The sequence below is a fragment of the Trichechus manatus genome, unplaced genomic scaffold, assembly GCF_000243295.1.
Source record: "Trichechus manatus latirostris isolate Lorelei unplaced genomic scaffold, TriManLat1.0 scaffold00061, whole genome shotgun sequence".
NCBI classification, from domain to species: Eukaryota; Metazoa; Chordata; class Mammalia; order Sirenia; family Trichechidae; genus Trichechus; species Trichechus manatus.
The window spans coordinates 4,207,556-4,227,836 of NW_004443997.1; the positions used below are offsets into that span (position 1 = coordinate 4,207,556).

The 20,281-nt window shown below is 45.2% G+C and overlaps 1 protein-coding gene across 1 annotated transcript in view; it reads left to right on the top strand.

Moving 5' to 3' along the window:
* Positions 1 to 20,281, top strand: part of SSH1 (slingshot protein phosphatase 1) — a 79,260-nt gene that overhangs the window by 25,601 nt on the left and 33,378 nt on the right. The window contains exon 3 of the mRNA XM_004378995.2: positions 17,283 to 17,386. Within this exon, the coding sequence (XP_004379052.1) occupies positions 17,283 to 17,386 (104 nt within the window). The remainder of the gene's footprint in view (positions 1 to 17,282; positions 17,387 to 20,281) is intronic.

Here is a 20,281-nt window from a genome sequence, read left to right on the forward strand (position 1 = left end):
TTGCTATCGGGGTGTCACTGTTCCCAGATAATCTCAATGGGCAGAATTAGGGAATATGTGTTTGTATGTATGTGTATATATAGATGTGTAAGTATGTACATATATACACACACATATACATGTGTATGTTTGCATCTGTATTTAACCTTATCGGAAACCAATAACTTCAGTTCCAGTCCAGCATCACAAGATTCATTCTAGTGTTCTCTCTTTCCATATTTGTAGCTCCCTTCTCGACACTGGGAAACCTGGCTCTCATTGTTCTTAAAATATGTTTGTTTGATAACCCCCCTGTATATAACCAGCCTCCCATCTCCGCTGCCACCCGTCTCTTGCAGAACGCCCTCCTAACCCTGCTCACAACGAGAAGCCCCAGTCTGGGCCACCACACCCCCTCCCCAGCTCGGACACCCACCTTGCTCTGCCCCACTAAATGGCTTTAGAACTGAATTGTTGGGGAAGGCAGGGGGAAGAGGAAGGGAATACTGTGTTTTACCAAAGTGTCAACTCGGCAGGTGGTATGATGTTTAAGAGCCAGAGTTTCAGAATCAGACTGCCTCTTGTCCTCTCCCAGCTTCTCCACTTCTTGACTGTGTGAACTTAACCTCTCTGAACCTTAGTTTCTGCATATATTAAATACTTGTAGGTATATGCCAAGGATATATTTGGAGTCCTTGTGGCGCAGTGATTAAGAGCTCAGGCTTCTAACCAAAAGGTTGGCAGCTCAAATCCACCAGCCGCTCCTTGGAAACCCATGGGGCAGTTCTACTTTGTCTGTAGGGTCGCCATGAGTCGGAACTGACTTGACAGCAGCGGGTTACAAGGTTATGCCGAGGATTAAATTAGTTAGCAAGTATAACATGCTTAGCGTGACACTCAACAAAGGTGTTTATTATTAGCGTTAACATTTATTGCCTTCTGGACACCAAGAGGGACCCAGAGATGGAAAAGTAATAGCCCTAGCTCTAAGACGCTCAGGCTGATGTGGAGAATTTCGCTGGTGTTGCTGTTGTTTGAAGCACTTGGCTGCCAACAAGATCTGACCACCGAGTGACTGTAGTTCCACTTACAGCATTTATACGCTAAGTCCTGTGTGTCTAGCTCGCCTGTGTGTGGTGAGCGCCCAGTGTTCCAGCTGCTCAGAGATGGCCAAGGTGAGTTAGTCGTGGAGTGCTTTGAGACTGTGGAGGAGGATGGCTCGGTCTGTTCGTTCTACCAGTATTTACTTAGAATCTAGTCTATGTCAGGCACAGAAGGAGATTATAAAAAATTAATGTATGTTCTGAACTTGTGTCCCATTGTGAAGCTAAGATACACTGGCATGAAGATAACAACTTCACCACCTGTTAATAGGTGAATAGATCAGGGAATAAGGAGTGGGAGTCAACAGGCTTGGATTCCTGCCACTTTCTAGGTGCACATGACCTTGGGCAAGTAACTTAACCTCCAGGCTCTCAGTTTCCTTATCTGCAAAATGCAAGAGGGCTGAAAGGGCGGAGACCTGGCGAGGGGGACATGAGAAGACTTCCCAGAGAATGATGAACACTGAACCATAGGCGTGATTTGAGTAGGCAGACAGGAGAGGGAGAAGGCTGTGAACAGAGACCTGGGGTATGAGGACAGTCGTGCAGTTAGAGACAGAGCAGAGAACACGTGGAGTGCGGTAGCGAGGAGAGCCTGAGAGATAATATAAGGATGGCTTTTATTTATAAAATACTTTTCCTGACCATATCATGAGTCCCTTGGTGTTGCAAATGGTTAAGTGCTGGACTGCTAACCGAAAGGTTGTCAGTTTACATCCACCCAGAGGCACCTGGGACATAAGGCCTGGCCACCTGCTTCCAAAAGGCCACAGCCTTGAAAACCCTCTGGACCAGTTATCCTGTGCACCCATGGGGTCACCGTGAGTCAGAATTGACTGGCTAACAACTATATCATAAGCTCCTTGAAGTCAGGGAGCGTCAGATGAATGATATATAGTGGCTTGTCGTGGCTACCATAGAAAGCTAGCATAAGAAATCTGAGTTCTCTAGCTAATGTCGCACCCTTGGAAGTTTCTGAGCTGGGAACTAATGTAATGAGAGCAGTGGTTAGAAACCACCTGGGTGGGCTCCAGGCAGAGGCCGCGTGCAACTCCCTGGAACTGCACTGTCCAATATGGTAGTTGCTAGCCACATGTGGCTAATTAAAATCCATTTTAAATCAATTAAATAAAATGACAAATGCAGGTCCTCGGTCACACTAGCCACATTTCAGGTGCTCAATAGGCACACATGACTAGTGTGGCCATGCTGAGCAGCACAGATAGAGAGATCCCCACGCACTCGGTCGGTGCTGTCTTGGGGGGCTGCTCTGAGGACCCAGCACAGAGCCAGGCACACAGTGGGGCTGGGTGGGGGCGTGTGGCTCACCTGCCTGGGTGGAGACTGGGGGACTGGGAAGGAAGGGGCTCCTGAAAGGTTAGGACTTGTGATTAATGACTATGGGATGAGGCTGCGTACCCTGGAAAGGGCTAAGAACCTGGGGCAGTCGAAAGACAGTCCATTCTTGGAATTTCTGAGTTGTTTCAAAAACATTTCCTTCGTGTGCCTGTTATTTCTGGCTGGCTAGGTTGTATTTGCTGCCATTGCATTTCCCTGCACAATGTAGCCGTTATACCTCCTGTCCCTCATTAAGGGCTTAGAGCCTGGGGTGCCAGAGGCACAGAGGAGGGCAGCGCTGGCTCTCTGCTCCATGGGGACCATCAAGGAACAGTCCTAAGGTTTGTCGAGCCAAGTTAAGGCACATTGCTTGCTATCTCATTTATGCAGGGAAAGAATCCTGCTTTTGCAAGCTTGCTGGCAGATTCAGCTGCTCCCACCCGTTGGTGTGAAGGAGAGCTGTGTAGCTGGCTCAGAGACTATCTCTTACTGTCTGAAATACTTCTGGACATTCCTTCTCTCTGAGAGAAGCCCACGCCTTCTTGCCAAACAATACATGCCCCGGCAGCAAAGACGTTTGTAATGAGCCCTGCCAGCATTTCTTGCCTGTGACCCCTTTTCCTAAGTATAATGCCATGCAGAGCTGGAATTCCCTGTTCTCAGCATTATGTGTGGAGGGGAACAGTTTGGGAGCTGTGGCAGACAGGTGTGTCCCTAGAGTTTCTTGCTTTCTTATACGCTGAAGAATGGCGCTTGGAACAAGAGCCTGCCAGATCATACTGTGAAGCACAAAATAAAGAACAAGATCTTGCTACACCTTGGGATCTTTGTGACTTTTGAGCGTGAGTTCAGAATGAGGGAAGCACCACTGGGAGAGCAATGGAAAGAATTTTCTGTCTTCCCCTGTAGTCTTTAACTAATCTCTGTCCAAGAAGTAAGTCTTCAGTCTTCTTTTTTGTTGTTAGCTACCGTGGAGTCAGCCCCTGGCTCGTGGCCACTCCATGCACAGCAGACCTAAACAGTGCCTGGTCCTGCTCCATCCCCACGATCCATTGCAGATTGGACCACTGTGATCCGTAGGGTTATCACTAGCTGATTTTTCAGAAGTAGATTACCAGGCCTTTCTTCCTAGTCTCTCTTAGTCTGGCAGCTCCGCTGAAACCTGCTCAACATGATAGCCGCACACAAGCCTCCACTGACTGACAGGTTGTGGCTATGCATCAGGTGCATTGGCTGGAAATTGAACCCGGATCTCTCACATGGAAGGTGAGAATTCTACCAGTGAACCACCACTGCCCCCATCTTTAAACTTCACTTTCCAGGACTGGGATTCTAAATCCATCTAAATCAGCACTCGTGGTTTTGAGGTAGATCTGTCTCTGATGAGCTATCTGCGTGCAACCTGCTGCTGTTGCTGCAGCTTGGATAATTCTGCCCTCTGGCATAGGTCTATAGCAGGAGATGCCTGTACCTGGAGCCCTCAACCCTCTTCTGCCACTTACTAGCCATATGAACAGACCTGTCACCTATCTTCCCTCAGTCTTGGTTGTTTCATCAGAAGAATAGAATTAGAAGAATTAAGTGAAAAAATGTAGGGGCAAATTCTCTGTAAACTATGAAGCACCATTCAGATTAAAGGTATCATTTAGCTATTTTAAAAAGACACATTGAGCACCAGTAGTGTACCAGGCATTTGGGTGCTGAGAACATTAGGTTGACAGGCTTGATGGCTCCACCATAAGCCTGAGGTTTGGTTCTCAGTTTGGCATGTTCTGAGGCTTGAATTTATTATTACTAGTTCACTCAGAGATGGTCATGTTCCGAGGGACCAATGTATGCTAGCCAAACTTATAAGAAACTGACTTATAAACCAGAATAGACATTTCTGAATCACAGTGGGGCCTTTTACAGCAGAGACCAGATCCTCCTGTGCTCACTCTAGAGTACAAGGAACCTAATCTCCCTTCCCTCCTACTCCCCTTTTGTTTGCTTACTGAGCCTTCAAGGCTTAGTTAGTGTCATTTCTTCCAAGGAGACCTTCCTGAACCCCCAGGCTGGGCTTGATGTCCCTCCATGAGTGTCTGCAGCACCCTATACATTCTTCCACTGTGAGCTTTTCTGCACTGTAATGAATTCCTGTCCTGTGCCTGTCTGACCCACTCATTGTAATGTTGCTCCAGGGCAGGAGCCAGTCCCTTCCATTTCAAATTCCCAGGGCTTAGCACTGACCAGGCACTACAGAGATTCGCAAATACTTGTTAAATCAAACTGAATTAATGGAACCTCCTCTTTGGAGTTCTTGTTGGCACCAGTCTTTTCAGTGGTGAGAACTTTACATTAGCTTCTTTTGTTCTAGAATTACCATCAAGGCCCCTGACGAACCCCAGGCCACTCATAATCACTGTGCAGAGCTGTGTACAGTTGAGGGTTAATTGTATTCACGTAAAAGTATTTCAGTTCTCACCAAGGAGGACATTCGAATGGCCAGTGGACACATGAGGAAATGCTCGCCATCACTAGCCATTAGAGACATGTGGATTAGGACCACAGTGAGATGCCATCTCACCCTGGCATTACTGGCACGAACCAAAAACACTGGAAATAGCAAATGTTGGAGGGGCTGCGGGGAGATCGGAACACTTGTGCACTGCTGGTGGGAATGCAAAATGATATAACCATTTTGGAAAATGATATGGCGCTTCCTCAGAAAGCTAGAGGTAGACATGCCATTCGATCCAGCAATCCCACTCCTAGGAGTATATCCTAGAGAAATAAGAGTCGTCACTCGAATGGACATATGCACACCTGTGTTCATGGCAGCATTGTTCACGGTAGCAAGATGATGGAAACAACCTAGATGCCCATCAACAGATGAATGGATGGGCAAACTATGGTACATACACACAATGGAGTACTATGCAACGAGAAAGAACAGCAATGAATCTGTGAACCATCTCATAGCATGGATGAAACTGGAGGATATTATGCTGAGTGAAATAAGTCAATCACAAAAGGACAAATATTGTATGAGACCTCTATTGTGAAAACCCATGAAGGAGTTCACACACAGAGTGTCGCAGTCTTTGTTGGTTGCCAGGGATGGGGGTGCGGGAATACTAAATAGATAATGGATAAGTGGTATCTTGGGTGGAGGGTGAGATAGTACACAATACAGGAGAGACTAGCACAACTTGTACAAGGAAAGGTCGTGGGAGCCCTATGGACACGTCCAAACTCCCTGAGGGACTGAATTGCTGGGCAGAGGTCTCTGGGGACCATGGTCTCAGGGAACATCTAGCTCAATTGGCATGACAAGGCTTGTAAAGACAATGCTCTACATTCTGCCTTAGTGAGTAGTGTCTGGGGTCTTAAAGGCCTGTGAGCGGCCGTCTAAGATATTCCACTGGTCTCATGCCTTCGGGAGCAAGGGAGAGTGAAGAGAACAGGATACAAGGAAAGGATTGGTCCGAGGGACTGGTTGTCCATGGCTGCCGGGGCCTTCTCTGGACTGAGTCCAGTACAGCTGGATGGTGCCCGGCTACCACCGCTGACTGCTGTAACCAGGATCACAGCAGAGGGTTTTGGACAGGGCTGGAGAGGGATGTGGAGCATAATTCTAACTCACAAGGGAAGGACCAGATTTGCTGGCCTAGAGGAGACTGGAGAGACCCCAAGAGTGTGGCCCCCAGACACGCTTTTGGCTCAGTGGTGAAGTTGCCTCCGAGGTTCACTGTTCAGCCTGGGAGTGGACAGCCCCATAGAACCAGCTGAGACTGACAAGGTGCAGGAGTCCAGTGACAGGGGCCAGAGAGTGGAAGGGGACAAGGAAGCTGGTGATAGGGAACCCAGGGTTGAGTAGGGATGTTGTTGATATGTTGTGAGATTGTTGACCATTGTCTTAGGGCAACATTTGTAGTGACTGTTGAGTGAGAAACTGTTTTGTTCTATGGGCCTTCATCTTAAGTGAGAATGACAGCACAGTTCAAAGAGCGTGGTCAATGTCACTGAACTGTGCATGTGGAAATTTTTGAAATGGTGTATCTTTGGCTATGTGTATTTTCACCAAGGAAGGGGGGTTGAGAGGTTGGAGGGTTGATATGTTGTGGGGTTGTTGACCAGTGTTATGGAACAACATGTGTACTTCTGTCTCATGAGAAACTATTTGTTCTGTGGGCCTTCACCTGAAGTACAATAAAAAAAAAAAAAGGAAAAAAAAATATATATATGAAAAAAAAAGTATTTCAGTTCGTTTCAGCGAGTCTAGTTAATTTGGGACCCTTTTTAGGGACTGTGGAGTCCCTGGGTGGTCCAAAAAGTTAATGTGCTTGGTTGCTAACCAAAAGGTTGAAGGTTTGAGTCCACCCAGAGGCACCTCAGAAGAAAGACCTAGTGATCTACTTACGAAAAATTAGGCATTGAAAACCCGATGGAGCACAGTTCTACTCTGACACACGTGGAGTTGCCATGAGTTGGAGCTGACTCCACAGCAGCTCGTTGTGGTTTTAAGGCCTATACTTTAGGCTCATATTCTTTTATTTTTTGTGAGATGTAGTATCAGAAATCCTAAAATCATACCCTGGAATAACTTCCTGTTTTCTTGTCTGTAAAATGAGTATAATAACGCCAGCTCCGTCTACCTCCTGGAGTTTCATGAAGATCAAATGAGTCAAAATTTTCCAGAATTCTTTGTCAACAGCAAAGCTTATCAAAAGTCTGATCTTCGCTGTTGTTGTTCTTGTTATCACCTCATATAATCATGATGCAGGGCATCTTTCATAAGGCAGGAACTCTGGAGACTCTGAAAGTGTTTGGTGGTAGATAGGCACATGCAGTTACCAGCCGACTACTGTTTTGCTGCTTCCAAAGGAGGCTATTATTTTGTTTTTTGAACCTAGCATGACCTCCCTTCATTGTACCTAATTGTGTTACTTCCCTTCTGAAAAGATCGTGTTTGTTTGTTTTTTTTAACTGATGGTGTCATTTCACCAGCAGAAAACATTTATTGTGCACCTACTATGTGCCAGATATTGTTATGAAACCCATGGGGAAGCCAGTTTTCTTTGTGTTTTCTGTTATTAAGTTCAGGGATTCTTAATCCTGGCTGTGTGTCAGAAGTACCTCTGGAACTTTTTTTTTTTTTTAATTTATTTTATTTTTTGTTGTTGTTGAGAATATGCACAGCAGAACATACACCAACTGAACTGTTCCTACATGTACAGTTCAGTGACATTGATTACACCCTTCAAGTTATGCAGCCGTTCTCACCCTCCTTTTCCAAATTGTTCCTCCCTCATTAACATAAACTCACTGCCCCCTAAGGTTCCTGTCTAATCCTTCAAGTTGCTATTGTCAGTTAGATCCCATTGGCTGCTAGCCAAAAGATTGGCAGTTTGAATCCATCAGCCACTTCTTGGAAACTCTATGGGGACAGTTCTAGTCTGTCCTATAAGGTCGCTATGATCGGAATTAACACAACAGCAATGGGTTTGGTTTAGATAGTTCTTTGAAAGAACACAGTACTCAAAGCAGATAGTCTTTACTAGTTAAGCTAAACTATTGTTCGATATAAAGAATACTTCAGGCAATATTTTTGTTTAAGGTTTAAGGTTAAAAGATTATATCAGGGCGGTAATTTCGAGGGTTCATCCAGCCTTAATGGCTCCAGAAAGTCTGGATTCCATGAGAATTTGAAATTCTGTTCTGCGTTTTTCTCCTTTTAATCAGGATTCTTCTATAGAATCTTTGATCAAAACGTTCAGTAGTGATAGCTGCCTCTGGAATTTTTCTAAAAATGTGGTACAGACTTTCCAAATTAGCATCTCTTTGGTTTGGACCTGGGTTTGCGTATGTTTTAGAAGTTTCATTGGTTATTTGAATGAATAGCTAGAGTTGAAAAGCAGAGCTTTAGCATAATATTCTCTAGTATGATGTTTCTACACCTACTATTTCTGTTCTTCAAGGAATTGTATTTCTAAGTGGCATGGCACACATCCAGACATACATCCATCTTAGATTAGGATTAGAGGCAGTTATATTAATGAGGCAGGATACAATCTACATGATTACGTTGAATCTTGAGTCAGTGTCTTTCGAGATATAAAAGAGAAAAGCGAGCAGGAGGAGAGAGACCTCCTTACCATCATACAAGAAGAGCCAGGAGCAGAGCACATCCTCTGGATCTGGGTTCCCTATGCTGAGAAGCTCCTAGACCAGGGAAGATTGATGACAAGGACCTTCCCCCAGAGCCAGCAGAGAAATAAATCCTTTTTCTGGAGCTGGTGCCCTGAATTCATACTTCTAGCCTCCTAAACTGTGGGAGAATAAATTTCTGTTGTTAAAGCCATCCACTTGTGGTATTTCTGTTACAGCAGCACTAGATAACTGAGACAGAATTTGGTAATGGGAGTGGGGTGCTACTCTGACAGATACCTACAAGTGTGGAAGTCATTTTATAATTGAGTAATGGGTAGACTGTGGAAGAATTTTTAAGTGCCCAATAGTAAAAGCCTTGAAGAGACTTGGTGGAAATATGCACGATAAGGGCAGTTCTGGTGAGGGCTCAGAAGGAAGTGAGGAGAGCTGTAACATCGGAGATGGCACAGACAGCAAGAAGCAGCAGCAGAGAAAGGGCGGCAGCAGAACCAGGAGACCGTGGGAGCTGACCCACAGAGCGAGAGAGCTGAGTGCCTTCATGCAGTAGACTTACTGGTGGAATGGGGTGCCTCCGGGCACTTATTGGTGTAGCGAGGCTTGCTAACCCACAGAGTGAGAAAGCTGAGTGCCTTTGGGCCGAGGCTTACTGGCGGAGTAGGGTGCCTCCAGACTTACTGGTAGAGCTAAAGAGCTTTGTAACACTTGCCTGAGCAGGGCAGAGGTTGGGGTGGCCCAAACGGTCGAGGGGCTGAGAGGCTAAGGAACCAGGAAGCAGAAGGTGAAGAGACAAGGAGCATGGGAAGCAGAGCTGCGTCAGTCTCAAAAGGGTGGAGACATGACCTCTGGGGTCTCAAAGGGTGGGGCCATGACCTCTGGGGTTTCCAAGGGTGTGGCCACGCCTCCTAGGTTTCAAAGAGTCATATCTACACCAACTCAGTTCCGGAGTGTATGGCTGCCATTCACGAGTGCCGGGGGATGGGGCTGGATCTGCTGCCCAAAGCCAAGGGGGCAGGGCTGCCATCCACAAAGGGCAGAAGAACCGGGCCTGCCAGGGCTGAGGAGGTAGGGTTGCCACTCAGATGGACTAGGAGAATGGAACTACACGTATCCGAGGGAGCAGAGTTGCTGTCCCAGTGGGCCTGAAAGACGGAGCTGAAGCCCCGGGCCAAGGGGCCTCCACCCAGAATCTGGAGAGTATGGTCAACACCCAGAGTCTGGAGGCAGGGTCATTGCCAAATGGTTTCAGAGAACAGAGGATTATTTTCAAACCTTGAGAGCTAATGTGAATTGTTCTGCTGGGTTTTTTACTTGTTTGGTGCCTGTTATTTCTTTTTTTCCCTCTAATTTCTCCTATTTGTAATGGAAATGTCTACCTTGTGCATGTTCCACCATTGTACTTTGGAAGCAGATAATTTGTAGATTACACCAATGAAGAGGAATTTTGCCCCAGGATGGAATTTGGACTTGGAGTTGATTTAAGACTTTTGGGATGGTATGATGGAGTGAAAATGTTTTACATGTGGCAAGGACGTGAATTTTGGGGGGCCAAACAGTGGCATGTTATGGATTGAATTTTGTCTCCCTAAAATGTGTGTCAATTTGACTAGGCAGTGGTTCTCAGTAATGCGTGGTTGACATGCATTTTATGATCTGACGTAATTATCTGTGTGTTGTAAATCCTAACTTCCATGATGTTAATGAGGCAGGACACAATCTACAGGTTTAGGTTGTATCTTGAATCAGTGTCTTTTGAGATATAAAAGAGAGACGTGAACAGAGAGGAGAGGAACCTCATTTCCATCACGCAAGAAGAGGCAGGAGCAGAGCGCATCCTTTGGACCTGGGTTCCCTATGCTGAGAAGCTCCTAGACCAGGAGAAGATTGATGACAAGGACCTTCCCCCAGAGCTGACAAGGAGAGAAATTCTTCCCCTGGAGCTGGTGTGCCCTGAATTCATACTTCTAGCCTCCTTAACTGTGAGAGAATAAATTTATGTTTGGTAAAGCTACCCACGTGTGGTATTTCTGTTGTAGCAGCACTAGATAACTTAGACAGCGACCCCATAAGGCAGAGTAGAACTGCCCCATAGGGTTTCCAAGGCTGTAATCTTTATGGCAGCAGACTGCCACATCTTTCTGCTATGGAGTGGCTGGTGGTTCGATCTGCTGTGCTCAGTAAGTGATAGTCCTGATGATGAGAAACCTGGCTGCAAAGCAGCTTCTTGGCCCACGTGGCTGTGTGGCTCACAGAGGTCCTCCTCCAATTCCCATTCAATCCCCAGTGATCGAATAGTCTCCTGCCCCATAACTGCGATGGTCAGGGTGATTACGGTGGGTCCCGCAACCCTTTGGATTGCCTCATGGGCTGTTGGGAGAATTCTGATGCTAAGGCTTCTCTTCCTCAAGTTCTGTTTTCCTGAATCTTTCCTTCTTGCTCTTTCCCATGCATGGTGCATTTGGGTTTGGGAAGAAGGCCTGAAGACAGAGTCTGTACCCTGACCTTGGAATGACACGTGCTTTAGTGGAACCCAAGCAGCCGCACTGCAGTTAGCCATCAGGGCACTCAGGCAGAGGGGACAGCCAGATGAGGGTTCTGATCTTCACTCTGGACAAGTAGGAACAGCATTCTGGGGATTAGGAACATGGGCTTGGGACACGTAGGCATGGGTCTAGTCTCCTCTAAAGATGTAAAGCTACAGTTTCCCCAACTGCAAAATGAGAATAATTGTACCGCACATCTCATGTAATCCTTTTGTGGGATTAATATTCGTTGGGAGCTAGGGAAGCTTCCAGACAAGGCTTTTCCAGAAGTCCCTACTCAGGGCTGCCTCCTCCATGGAATGTTCCAGAATCCTCAGATGCCCTCTCCTCTCTTTTCTGTACTCTAGCAGGGTTTCTCTCCTAGGATTCTTATTCCATTCTGCCTTGCATTATGGTGATTCATATCCTTAATTTATTTCACAACTGGGCTGAAGAGAAGCGTTAAAAACACAGAAGGCTCCCGGCTGGCTCCATCCCATCCGAGTGGCTTCTGGGATCATGTCCTGAGTCCTTCAGGATCTGGACCTGCTTTCCGTTTGCAGCCTGGGCTGCCTTGGCACTGGCATCTCTCAAAGCTCCTCATTTAGCACGTATGGTCACCTCTACCTGGAATGTCTGATTTGCCTCTTCAAATAGCTATTAACACGACCCAGAATTTTCAGAATGTAAAAGTGCTTTGAAAATGCCGAAGAACTAATTGTGGCAGCTGCCCACATCACTGGGTCGGTGTTGGGTGAATGGAGGGTGGTTTGAAAGAGAAGTCATTCAACATACCGATGTAAACGAATGGAGTCCTCCTTGCTTGGGGTTCACTCCTTGTCGGCCAGCTGTTTGCCCTCACAGTCCCTGATCCACACCCCATGGCTTATTCCTAAGCCCACAAGAAAGCCTGTAGGAGTAGAGTGATTAGGGAACTTCAGCTGTTTTGTTCCCTCTGAATGGCCTTCTTTCATTAGGATGTGCCAAGACAAGGGCCTTTTTAAGCCGAAATATCAGGGGAAGACGAGAGTTCCACAAGAGCCATTTGCTCTTTGGGTGGGAACATCACCCGACCAGAGACTTCCCTGCTCCTTGCTGTAGGACCCACCAGCCGTCTCCTGGCCTCTCCAGTTTCCCGACGGGAATGGAGGGCCGGGGCTCCAGGGGCAGCTAGAGGTGGCGGTAAGGATGTGGACACGGCAGCCATGAACCTTTTTTTATTTCACTGCCTTTCTGCGTCTTCCTCCAGCCAGCTCAGTACTTCTCCTCTTCAGAAGTTTCCAGCTCAAATTAGTATGTATCACCACCGCTGATTTCTGTTTTCCTACCATGTATTGGTTTCTGGATGACACTGGCTGTTTATATTCTGAGAGTTGGGGTTTTTTGAGGAGTATTGATTGAGGTTTTTGTCTGTCTTCAATGCTTTGTAGTAACTTTAATCTTGGGTCATCTTCCAAAATGGCAGTAACCAGTGCCTGAGAATGTATTTGTAATGCGAAAATAAAAGCATTGAGGATGGAGCTGGGGTAGGGAGGGCCACAGCTAAATTTTTTTTTTTCCCTTCATCAGGATTTTTCTTAAAGCCATAGAGAAAAACATTTCAGTTTTTTTTTCTTCTGGGTCTGACCTTAAAAGGTCCCCGGGTGGCACAAATGGTTTGCGCTCGACTACTGGCTGAAACGTTGGTGGTTCAAAGCCACCCAGTGGCGCCACAGAAGAAAGGCCTGGCAGTCTTCTTCCATAAAGATTACTGCCAAGAAAACCCGATGGAGCTCAGTTCTGCTCTGTAACACGTGGGGTCGCCATGAGTCGGAGTTGACTCAGTGGCAGTGGGTTTGGTGTTACTGGTTAGGCCTGACTTTCTGTAACTTTGTTGTTGTTAATTGCCATCAAGTTGATTCCAACCTGTGGCAACGCCATGTCTGCTGAGTAGAACTACCCTGTAGGGTTTTCTTGGCAGAAGCAGATCGCCAGGGCTGTCTTCCAAGATGCCTCTGGATGGATTCAAACCACCAGCCTTTCAGCTAGTAGTCAAGCGCTTAACCATTTGCGCCACCCAGCTGCCTTTCTGTAACTTTGTTCAGTCTTTAAGAGGCTAAAACTCTTTGTGGGAAGGCTGGCTTTTCTGGAGCTGGGAGGGTGGTTTGTATTTCCTTGCCCCGAGTACCTAAGATCTGCCACATGAACAAAGTGTGTGTGTGTCATCACCAACATGGGTTCTTAAAGGACTGCCCCAGTGGGGCACTTTGAGACTGATGAATCGGGGTCCTGGCGAAGGGAACCACATGACGTCCTGGCATGGGAAGCGGTGTTTGAGTCAGCCACCCAGAGGGCACGTGGGGATCTGGGCCTGCAGTGAACTCAGTCCCAAAGACGGGAAACAAGGTCACCAACAATCTCTGCATCTTGTTTTCATAAGTCCTGTGACTGTGTTCTGTGGCCTCCCACCCACCCACCCCCATGCATCTCAGCCCCAAGAGTCATCTTGTGTGGTTGTCCTCCCGCCGTATCCGCTTACTGTATTCCCAAGGCACAGGCTGATCTCACACAGCTTTGGATAATGTGCTCTTCGGGCTTCCCTGCAGCTTGGACTCTTGCTCTTTGCAGTAAACGCCTGTTCCCGGTTGTCATGAGGAGAACAGAGGCAAAATGCTCCAGGACCCTGATCAATACAGTCCCCCTGACTTCGTATGTAGGGGTGAAGGCACTGATTCTTATCAGCCCCAGGAATACTGAGGAACAACTGGCCTTGTAAGTGATTGTGGGATAAAACTTGCCCCCTCTTTCGCATTGTTCTTTTTTCCAAAGGAAATGTAAGGGACACTAAGGGGAGATTTTTGCCTGTGATTTCCAAGGCAAAGGCCACGTTAGTGGTAGGCTATTTCCATACCGCTTGAGTTTCTGGTCACTATGGGTTCCACCCCTCCCCTCCCCGCCTTTTTTAAAAAAACTCATGAACAAAAGAGATTAGTGTTGCCTTGGAAAGATTTCCCCAGCTGCTTCAATGAACAGATTGTTGTTTTAAGTTTCATGTATTTTGTAGTCCCTTTCAAGTTTTGATAAGAATAAGTAGTAAGTAATCTGTTTCTGTAGCCCTAGTGGCGCAGTGGTTAAGAGCTCAGCTGCTAACCAAAAGGCCGGCAGTTTGAATCCACCAGCCGCTCCTTAGAAACCCTATGGGGCAGTCTGTCCTGTAGAGTCGCTGTGAGTCGGAATTGACTCGACGGCAACAGGTTTTTTTTTTTTTTTTTTTTTTTTTGGTTTAATCTGTGTCTAAAACAGAAGAATTCTGAAAACCAACTTGGTTGTAAAATTCAAAGAAAGGAGAGGAAGACAAGGTCTGGGAGTGGAAGGGAAGGGTGTTAGGTGGTTCTGCAACCTGCTAAAAGACAGCCTGAATCTTAGACTGGCCAGGTGGGTGCTAAAGAGCTTTTCACTTTCCCTGGCGAGGGTGAGACTGCAAAGAAAGGGTGCTTCTCATTTCTTTCATTATTTATAATCCTGAGCTCCTCAGCCCTTGAAACTTACAGCACAAATATACAGCTGTAATAGAGTGGAAGGGGCCCTGGTGGAGCAGTGGTTAAGTGGCTAACTGAAAGGTTGGCCGTTCGAACCCACCAACCTCTCCGCTAGAGAAAAGACCTGGCGATCTGCTCCCGTAAAGATTAAACAAAAAAAACAAACGCGTTGCCATCGAGTTGATTCTGACTCATAGCGACCCTATAGGACGGAGTAGAACTGCCCCATAGGGTTTCCAAGGCTGTAATCTTTATGGAAGCCGACTGTCACATCTTTCTCCTGCGGAATGACTGGTGGGTTCAAACTGCTGACCTTTTGGTTAGCAGCTGAGCGCTTAACCACTATGCCACCAGGGCTCCTTCCCATTAAAGATTACAGCCTAGGAAACCCTATAGGGCAGTTCTGCTCTGTCACGTGGGGTCGCAGTGAGTCGAAATCAACTTAACAGCACACAAGAGTGGACAGGATAGATTGGCAGCATGTTGGAGAGCGTAGATGAAGAAGTGCTAAACAGATGTGAAGTCTTAGCATTATAGAACAAGACCAGTTCTCAGTAAGAGAACCTTACCATTTAGTATTTGAACAGACACTATCTGTAGCAAGAGAATTCAAACAACTTAATAGATTTTATTGTGGACTTAACATTGTAGAAGATCACAGTTTTCCCGATTTGGCTAACTTAAATGCTAGTTCCTATGGTGTGTTTTCCTAGCACCTGAAGTGAAAGTTTACATTTAGCTGAGTTTTTTATTCCAGAATTAGGATGTTTAACTACTAATTTTAGATGTCTGGGACATAGGTGATCTTGCTTGGTTTTTATATCACAGGAAAAACCCTTGTAGTTTTGTTTGGACTCTCTTTGCTTAAGTCTAGAGTTCTATTTTACCAAAAAAAAAAAAAATTTACTTTTCTTTCTTAGAGATTTTCCCTTCATTTGTATGTTGCTTAGTTGCTCGAGAGGGATTTAATTATTTTTACAGTTCCCTATAATTTGATGTGTGATCTTCCACAAAATTAGTAAAAATAAAAATACTTTTTACTGTACTTTTTGCCATTATATAGTATGTGTTTTCTTGGAAAATCAGAAATAGTCATCTAAGAAAGTTAATATTTGCTCAATATAGAACATTTGGGAAATACTAAGAAGCAGAAAGAAAATCATAACAGGTAGTTCAACCCCCAGAGAACCACCATTAACATTTTGGTGTATCTTATGGGTAATGTTCAGAGTTGATAGTATTTTTTAATAATTGGTAGTAATTAATAGCTGAAGGCTTCTCTTTTTATACAATCTTAATTTCTGCATAAGCTAAAGATTTTCCTTGAAAGTGAAAATTTTTTTAATTATAATTTTAAAAATATGGTAGGTTGAATATAGATGCTATTGCTAGTTACAATAACAAAGGCCAAAGATTCATTCCACTGAGAGATTCATTGGGCCACCTTTGCTTTTCTGCAGGAATAGTGGACAGAGCCACTCTAAGTTAAATCATAAGGGCAGTAGCTTTCCTTAACATGCAAACAAAGAGTGAAAATGTCATTTCATCTCCCTTGTATTTCATCAAGGAAAAGCACCAAGAAACATTGAGATTGGTAAAAGTCAGGGACTTTCTGGAGCCATTGAGGCTGGATGAACCCCCAAAACTATTGCCTTGAGATAATCTTTAAACCTTAAACCAAAAATGTCTCCTGAAGTCTTCTTTAAACGAAACAATAGCTTAATTAGTAAAGAATGTCTACCTTGAGCATTCTGTTTTTTAAAAGAACTATCTATATAGGATCAAATTGACAACAGCAACTCGAAAGGTTAGATAGGAAACTTAGGGGGCAGTGAGTTTATATCAGTGGTGGAGGAACAATTTAGGAAAGGAGGGTGAGAATGGTTGCACAACTTGAAGAATATAATCAGTGTCACTGAATTGTACGTATAGAAATTGTTGAATCGGTGTATGTTCTGCTGCATATGTTTTCAACAACCACAAAAACAAAATAAATTATTTTTTAAAAAAAGAACTTATGTGCCAAGCACTGTCTCAGCATTTTATACAAGTTTAATAAGAAACGAAACAAACAAAAAGTCAGGGAGTTGGAAACAAAGATCAACAGCAAGAGTATGAAAAATTCACAAAGCAGATCACGGTCTCCCAACCAGAGAGTTGTTCTCTGTTTCTGGACGAGGCCGGATCACAGTGAGCTCCTTTTGCATGGTCCTGGTAGAGCCCAGAAATAACTTTGGGTGTTTTAGCAAAAGCATTATCTCATCAAGGAGCCCTGCTGGCGCAGCAGTTACATGCTTGGCTGCTAACCGAAGGTTGGCAGTTCGAACCCACTCAGTGGCTCTGCAGGAGAAAAGCCTGGCGATCTGCTCCTGTAAAGATTACAGCCAAGAAAACCCAGTTCTACTCTATCACAGAGGGTTGCTATGAGTCGAAATTGCCTCGACAGCACCCAACAACAACAACGTTATTTCATCATGCACGCTGTCCAACAGCAAGCTTTTAGCAAAGATTTGGGAAAAGTATGATGTGCAATTATTATTAAAACCCATTTCATTCTATTTGCATTTTCCATGCCATTTGTCCCCTCTTATGGTTTTCCTTTGCAGCAAGTCTTTGTCCATCTTGCTGTCTGAATTCCTGACTAACCGTGCTCTGGTTTTGTTCCTTCCCAGCTTAAGTGAGAGCTTTTTCATGGTGAAAGGAGCAGCCCTCTTCCTACAACAGGGAAACAGCCCTCAAGGCCAGCGGAGTCTTCAGCATCCGCACAAGCATGCAGGTGATGGCTCTTGGTTGATATGCTTAAGTCGGAACTTACTTTCTGTGCAACAGAGGAACCTTCCACTATTGGTGAGCAACTTGCTGGTTTTCGAGGCCAGAGAACTAGTGGAATCCAGGTTTGTCGTTACTGGGGCAGGTAGAGGCCTAGGTGCTTTCTTCCAGGTGGTACTAGGAGCTAGTGAGTCTGGTTGCCTTTTGAACCAGGCGTGTCTGCATGGGAATAAGGTGGCCAGCAGTGTCCTGTCTGGATGTAAAGATTTCCTACACTCAGTGTATCCCTTGGTTGACTGCAGATTTTAAGTTACAGTCTGACTTCTTAACAAAGGCACCAGAGCACATAATAGCCAGAGGCTGTCCCCTTGAAGGAGCCCTGGTGGTGCAGTGGTTAAGAGCTCGGCTGCTAACCAAAAGGTCAGCAGTTCAAATCTACCATCTGCCCCTTGGAAACCCAATGAGGCAGTTCTACTCTGTCCTAAAGGGTCACTATGAGTTGGAATCCACTCGATGATAACGGGTTTGGTTTTTTGGTTTTTGGTCCCTTTGAAAATGACCACCCAGGGGTGCTGTATACCTAGTCTAGGGACTCTCATTTCTCTGAGCACTTAGAAAACTTCCACTTGGGGAATTTCTTGAAGGGCCTTTGACAGGCACTCTAAGAGCATCCACTGAGGTGGGAAATCTTTCTCCTTTAATGGTGGATTTGGTTCTTGGAAGTGGACAATAGTAACAAAAAGTACCAAACTGAGTATTAGTCTAGGTCAAAAAGCAAACAAATCAGAAATGCCTGTAAAGTAATAGGACTGGTTTTCTTAGGTGGCTTGCCGCTGAAACTGAAGGCAACTTGGAAAGAGGAATTCAAAAAGCATTTGCGCACCAGTGAATCTTGGGAAAGGCCATAGCCTGTCGAGGGAGGGATGGGCAGCACATTTGAATGTCTGAGAGCTGGAAGAGCTTTTGACTTTCAGAATCACAGGTGAAACCAGCGAGCAATGGGCCTGCTTTCTTCCACCTGTAATCACTTTGTTTGCTGAACCCAAAGTTACCCAGCCTCATTTTGGATCTGAGTGCTTAGGTTAGAATTTCATGTCTTACGATTTATAACAAACAGCAAGGCAATCAATATTTTCACATACTGATATTTATCATCAAGATTTAAGTCTGTTAGAAGCTAAGAAATTATCCTCTGGCACAAGGAGACAGGATGATTTGTGAAAAAAATATTTGCTTTGTAGAAGTTAGGATGGACCTGGCTTCTGGTCCCAGTTCTACAACTTACTAAGCAGGCATAGTCACCTTATCCTACGTCTCTTTAGCCTCAGTTTCCTAGTCTTTAAAATGGGCTTCAAATACTGGTACCTCACACAGTCTTATGGAAATTAAGAATTATGCATATAATATGCATACCTCATAATAAGTACTCAGTATGTGGTAGCTATAATTATTACTACAGTGACTTCTAGTGCAGTAAGCTGTTAGCACAACCTTCCTTCTTGAATTTCCCAGTGATTCTGCACTATTGGGAATTTAGCCGTCCTTCTTGTTTAACCATAACACATACAACAAAGGGAATGCTCAGTGTTCACTAGATGTAACGTGTTTCCTTCCTTTAATTCAAAGGAGATTTTCTTTTTAATAATATTTTATTGTGTTTAAGGTGAAAGTTTACACAGCAAATTAGTTTCCCATTTAACAATTTTCTACACTAATTATTCAGTGATACTGGTTACATTTTTTACAATGTCTCATCATTCTCATTTATTTCAAAGGATATTTTAGTGAGTGTGAGCTTGGGAAAGTGCAAAACCACTTTGTAAAAATCCTTAGTAAAGCCTGTTCCTGTATCTCTGGAGGAGCCCTGGTGGCGCAGTGGTTATTAAGAGCTCAGCTGCTAACCAAAAAGGTCGGCAGTTCGAATCCACCAGCCGCTCCTTGGAAACCCTATGGGGTAGTTCTCCTCTGTCCTGTGGGATCGCTATGAGTCGGAATTGACTCGACGGCACCTAGTAACAACAACATATCTCTGGAATGGGCCAGAAAGGAGGAGGAAAGCACTGGCTGATTGGCTCTGTGCCCTCGAGGTGTGGACGAGGGTGAGCTCAGGAGGGCCGAGGCCACCAGCTGTCCAAGTGTGGCAGTCAGTGACCCTGGGGAAGGCACCGTGGGCCCTGCATGTCCATGCTGAGTGACCACCACAACTACAGAGCCTGGTGTGGATGCCACACGGGCTGGGATTTCTGTGTGTGAGCAGTTCCACACCTCAGCCAACAATCCCACAGAAGGAAGTCTGTGTGGAAAATGTCCCTGTCATTGCAGCATTTATCAGACAAGGAATTTGTTTTTTTGCTTTCTTCTGGGCTATCCTGTGATCTGAGGTGGAATGGTGGTAGGTTAAGAGCCAACCTGGGGTGGTTGTTTGCCACAGTGGTGCTGGTTACACAACAGGTGAGGGTGCCATTTGGGTGTGGGAAGGGGGACGACAAGCTCCCTGTCCTGCTTTGTGAACCACTGTTTCCAAGGTATTCCTGACAGAAGGTGGTGCCAACATACAGTGTTTTACACTGTGGAATCCTATCACTGGTGAGAACTGATAAGATGGGCAAGTTTCTGAGGATCTGATTCCTTTCTGGGGCAGGAGGTGCAGTTTGTGCATTCCGTGTCATGCTGCCTTAAAATTAAAAAGATGCTTTTATAAGAGGAGCAAACACAGCATTTTCCTTTTGGAGAATTTGAGTATACAAGCAACATTGATCCTTCTGGGGTTCTAATTATGATCTATAGGGTAATTTTTTAAAAGAGAATTCTCTTTGGGGGGGTGTTTCACAAAATTGTATTTGATACAGATTTTCTACGAGTTAATCCTTAGACCTTCTAGATCAGCATTTTTTTGCTGAAT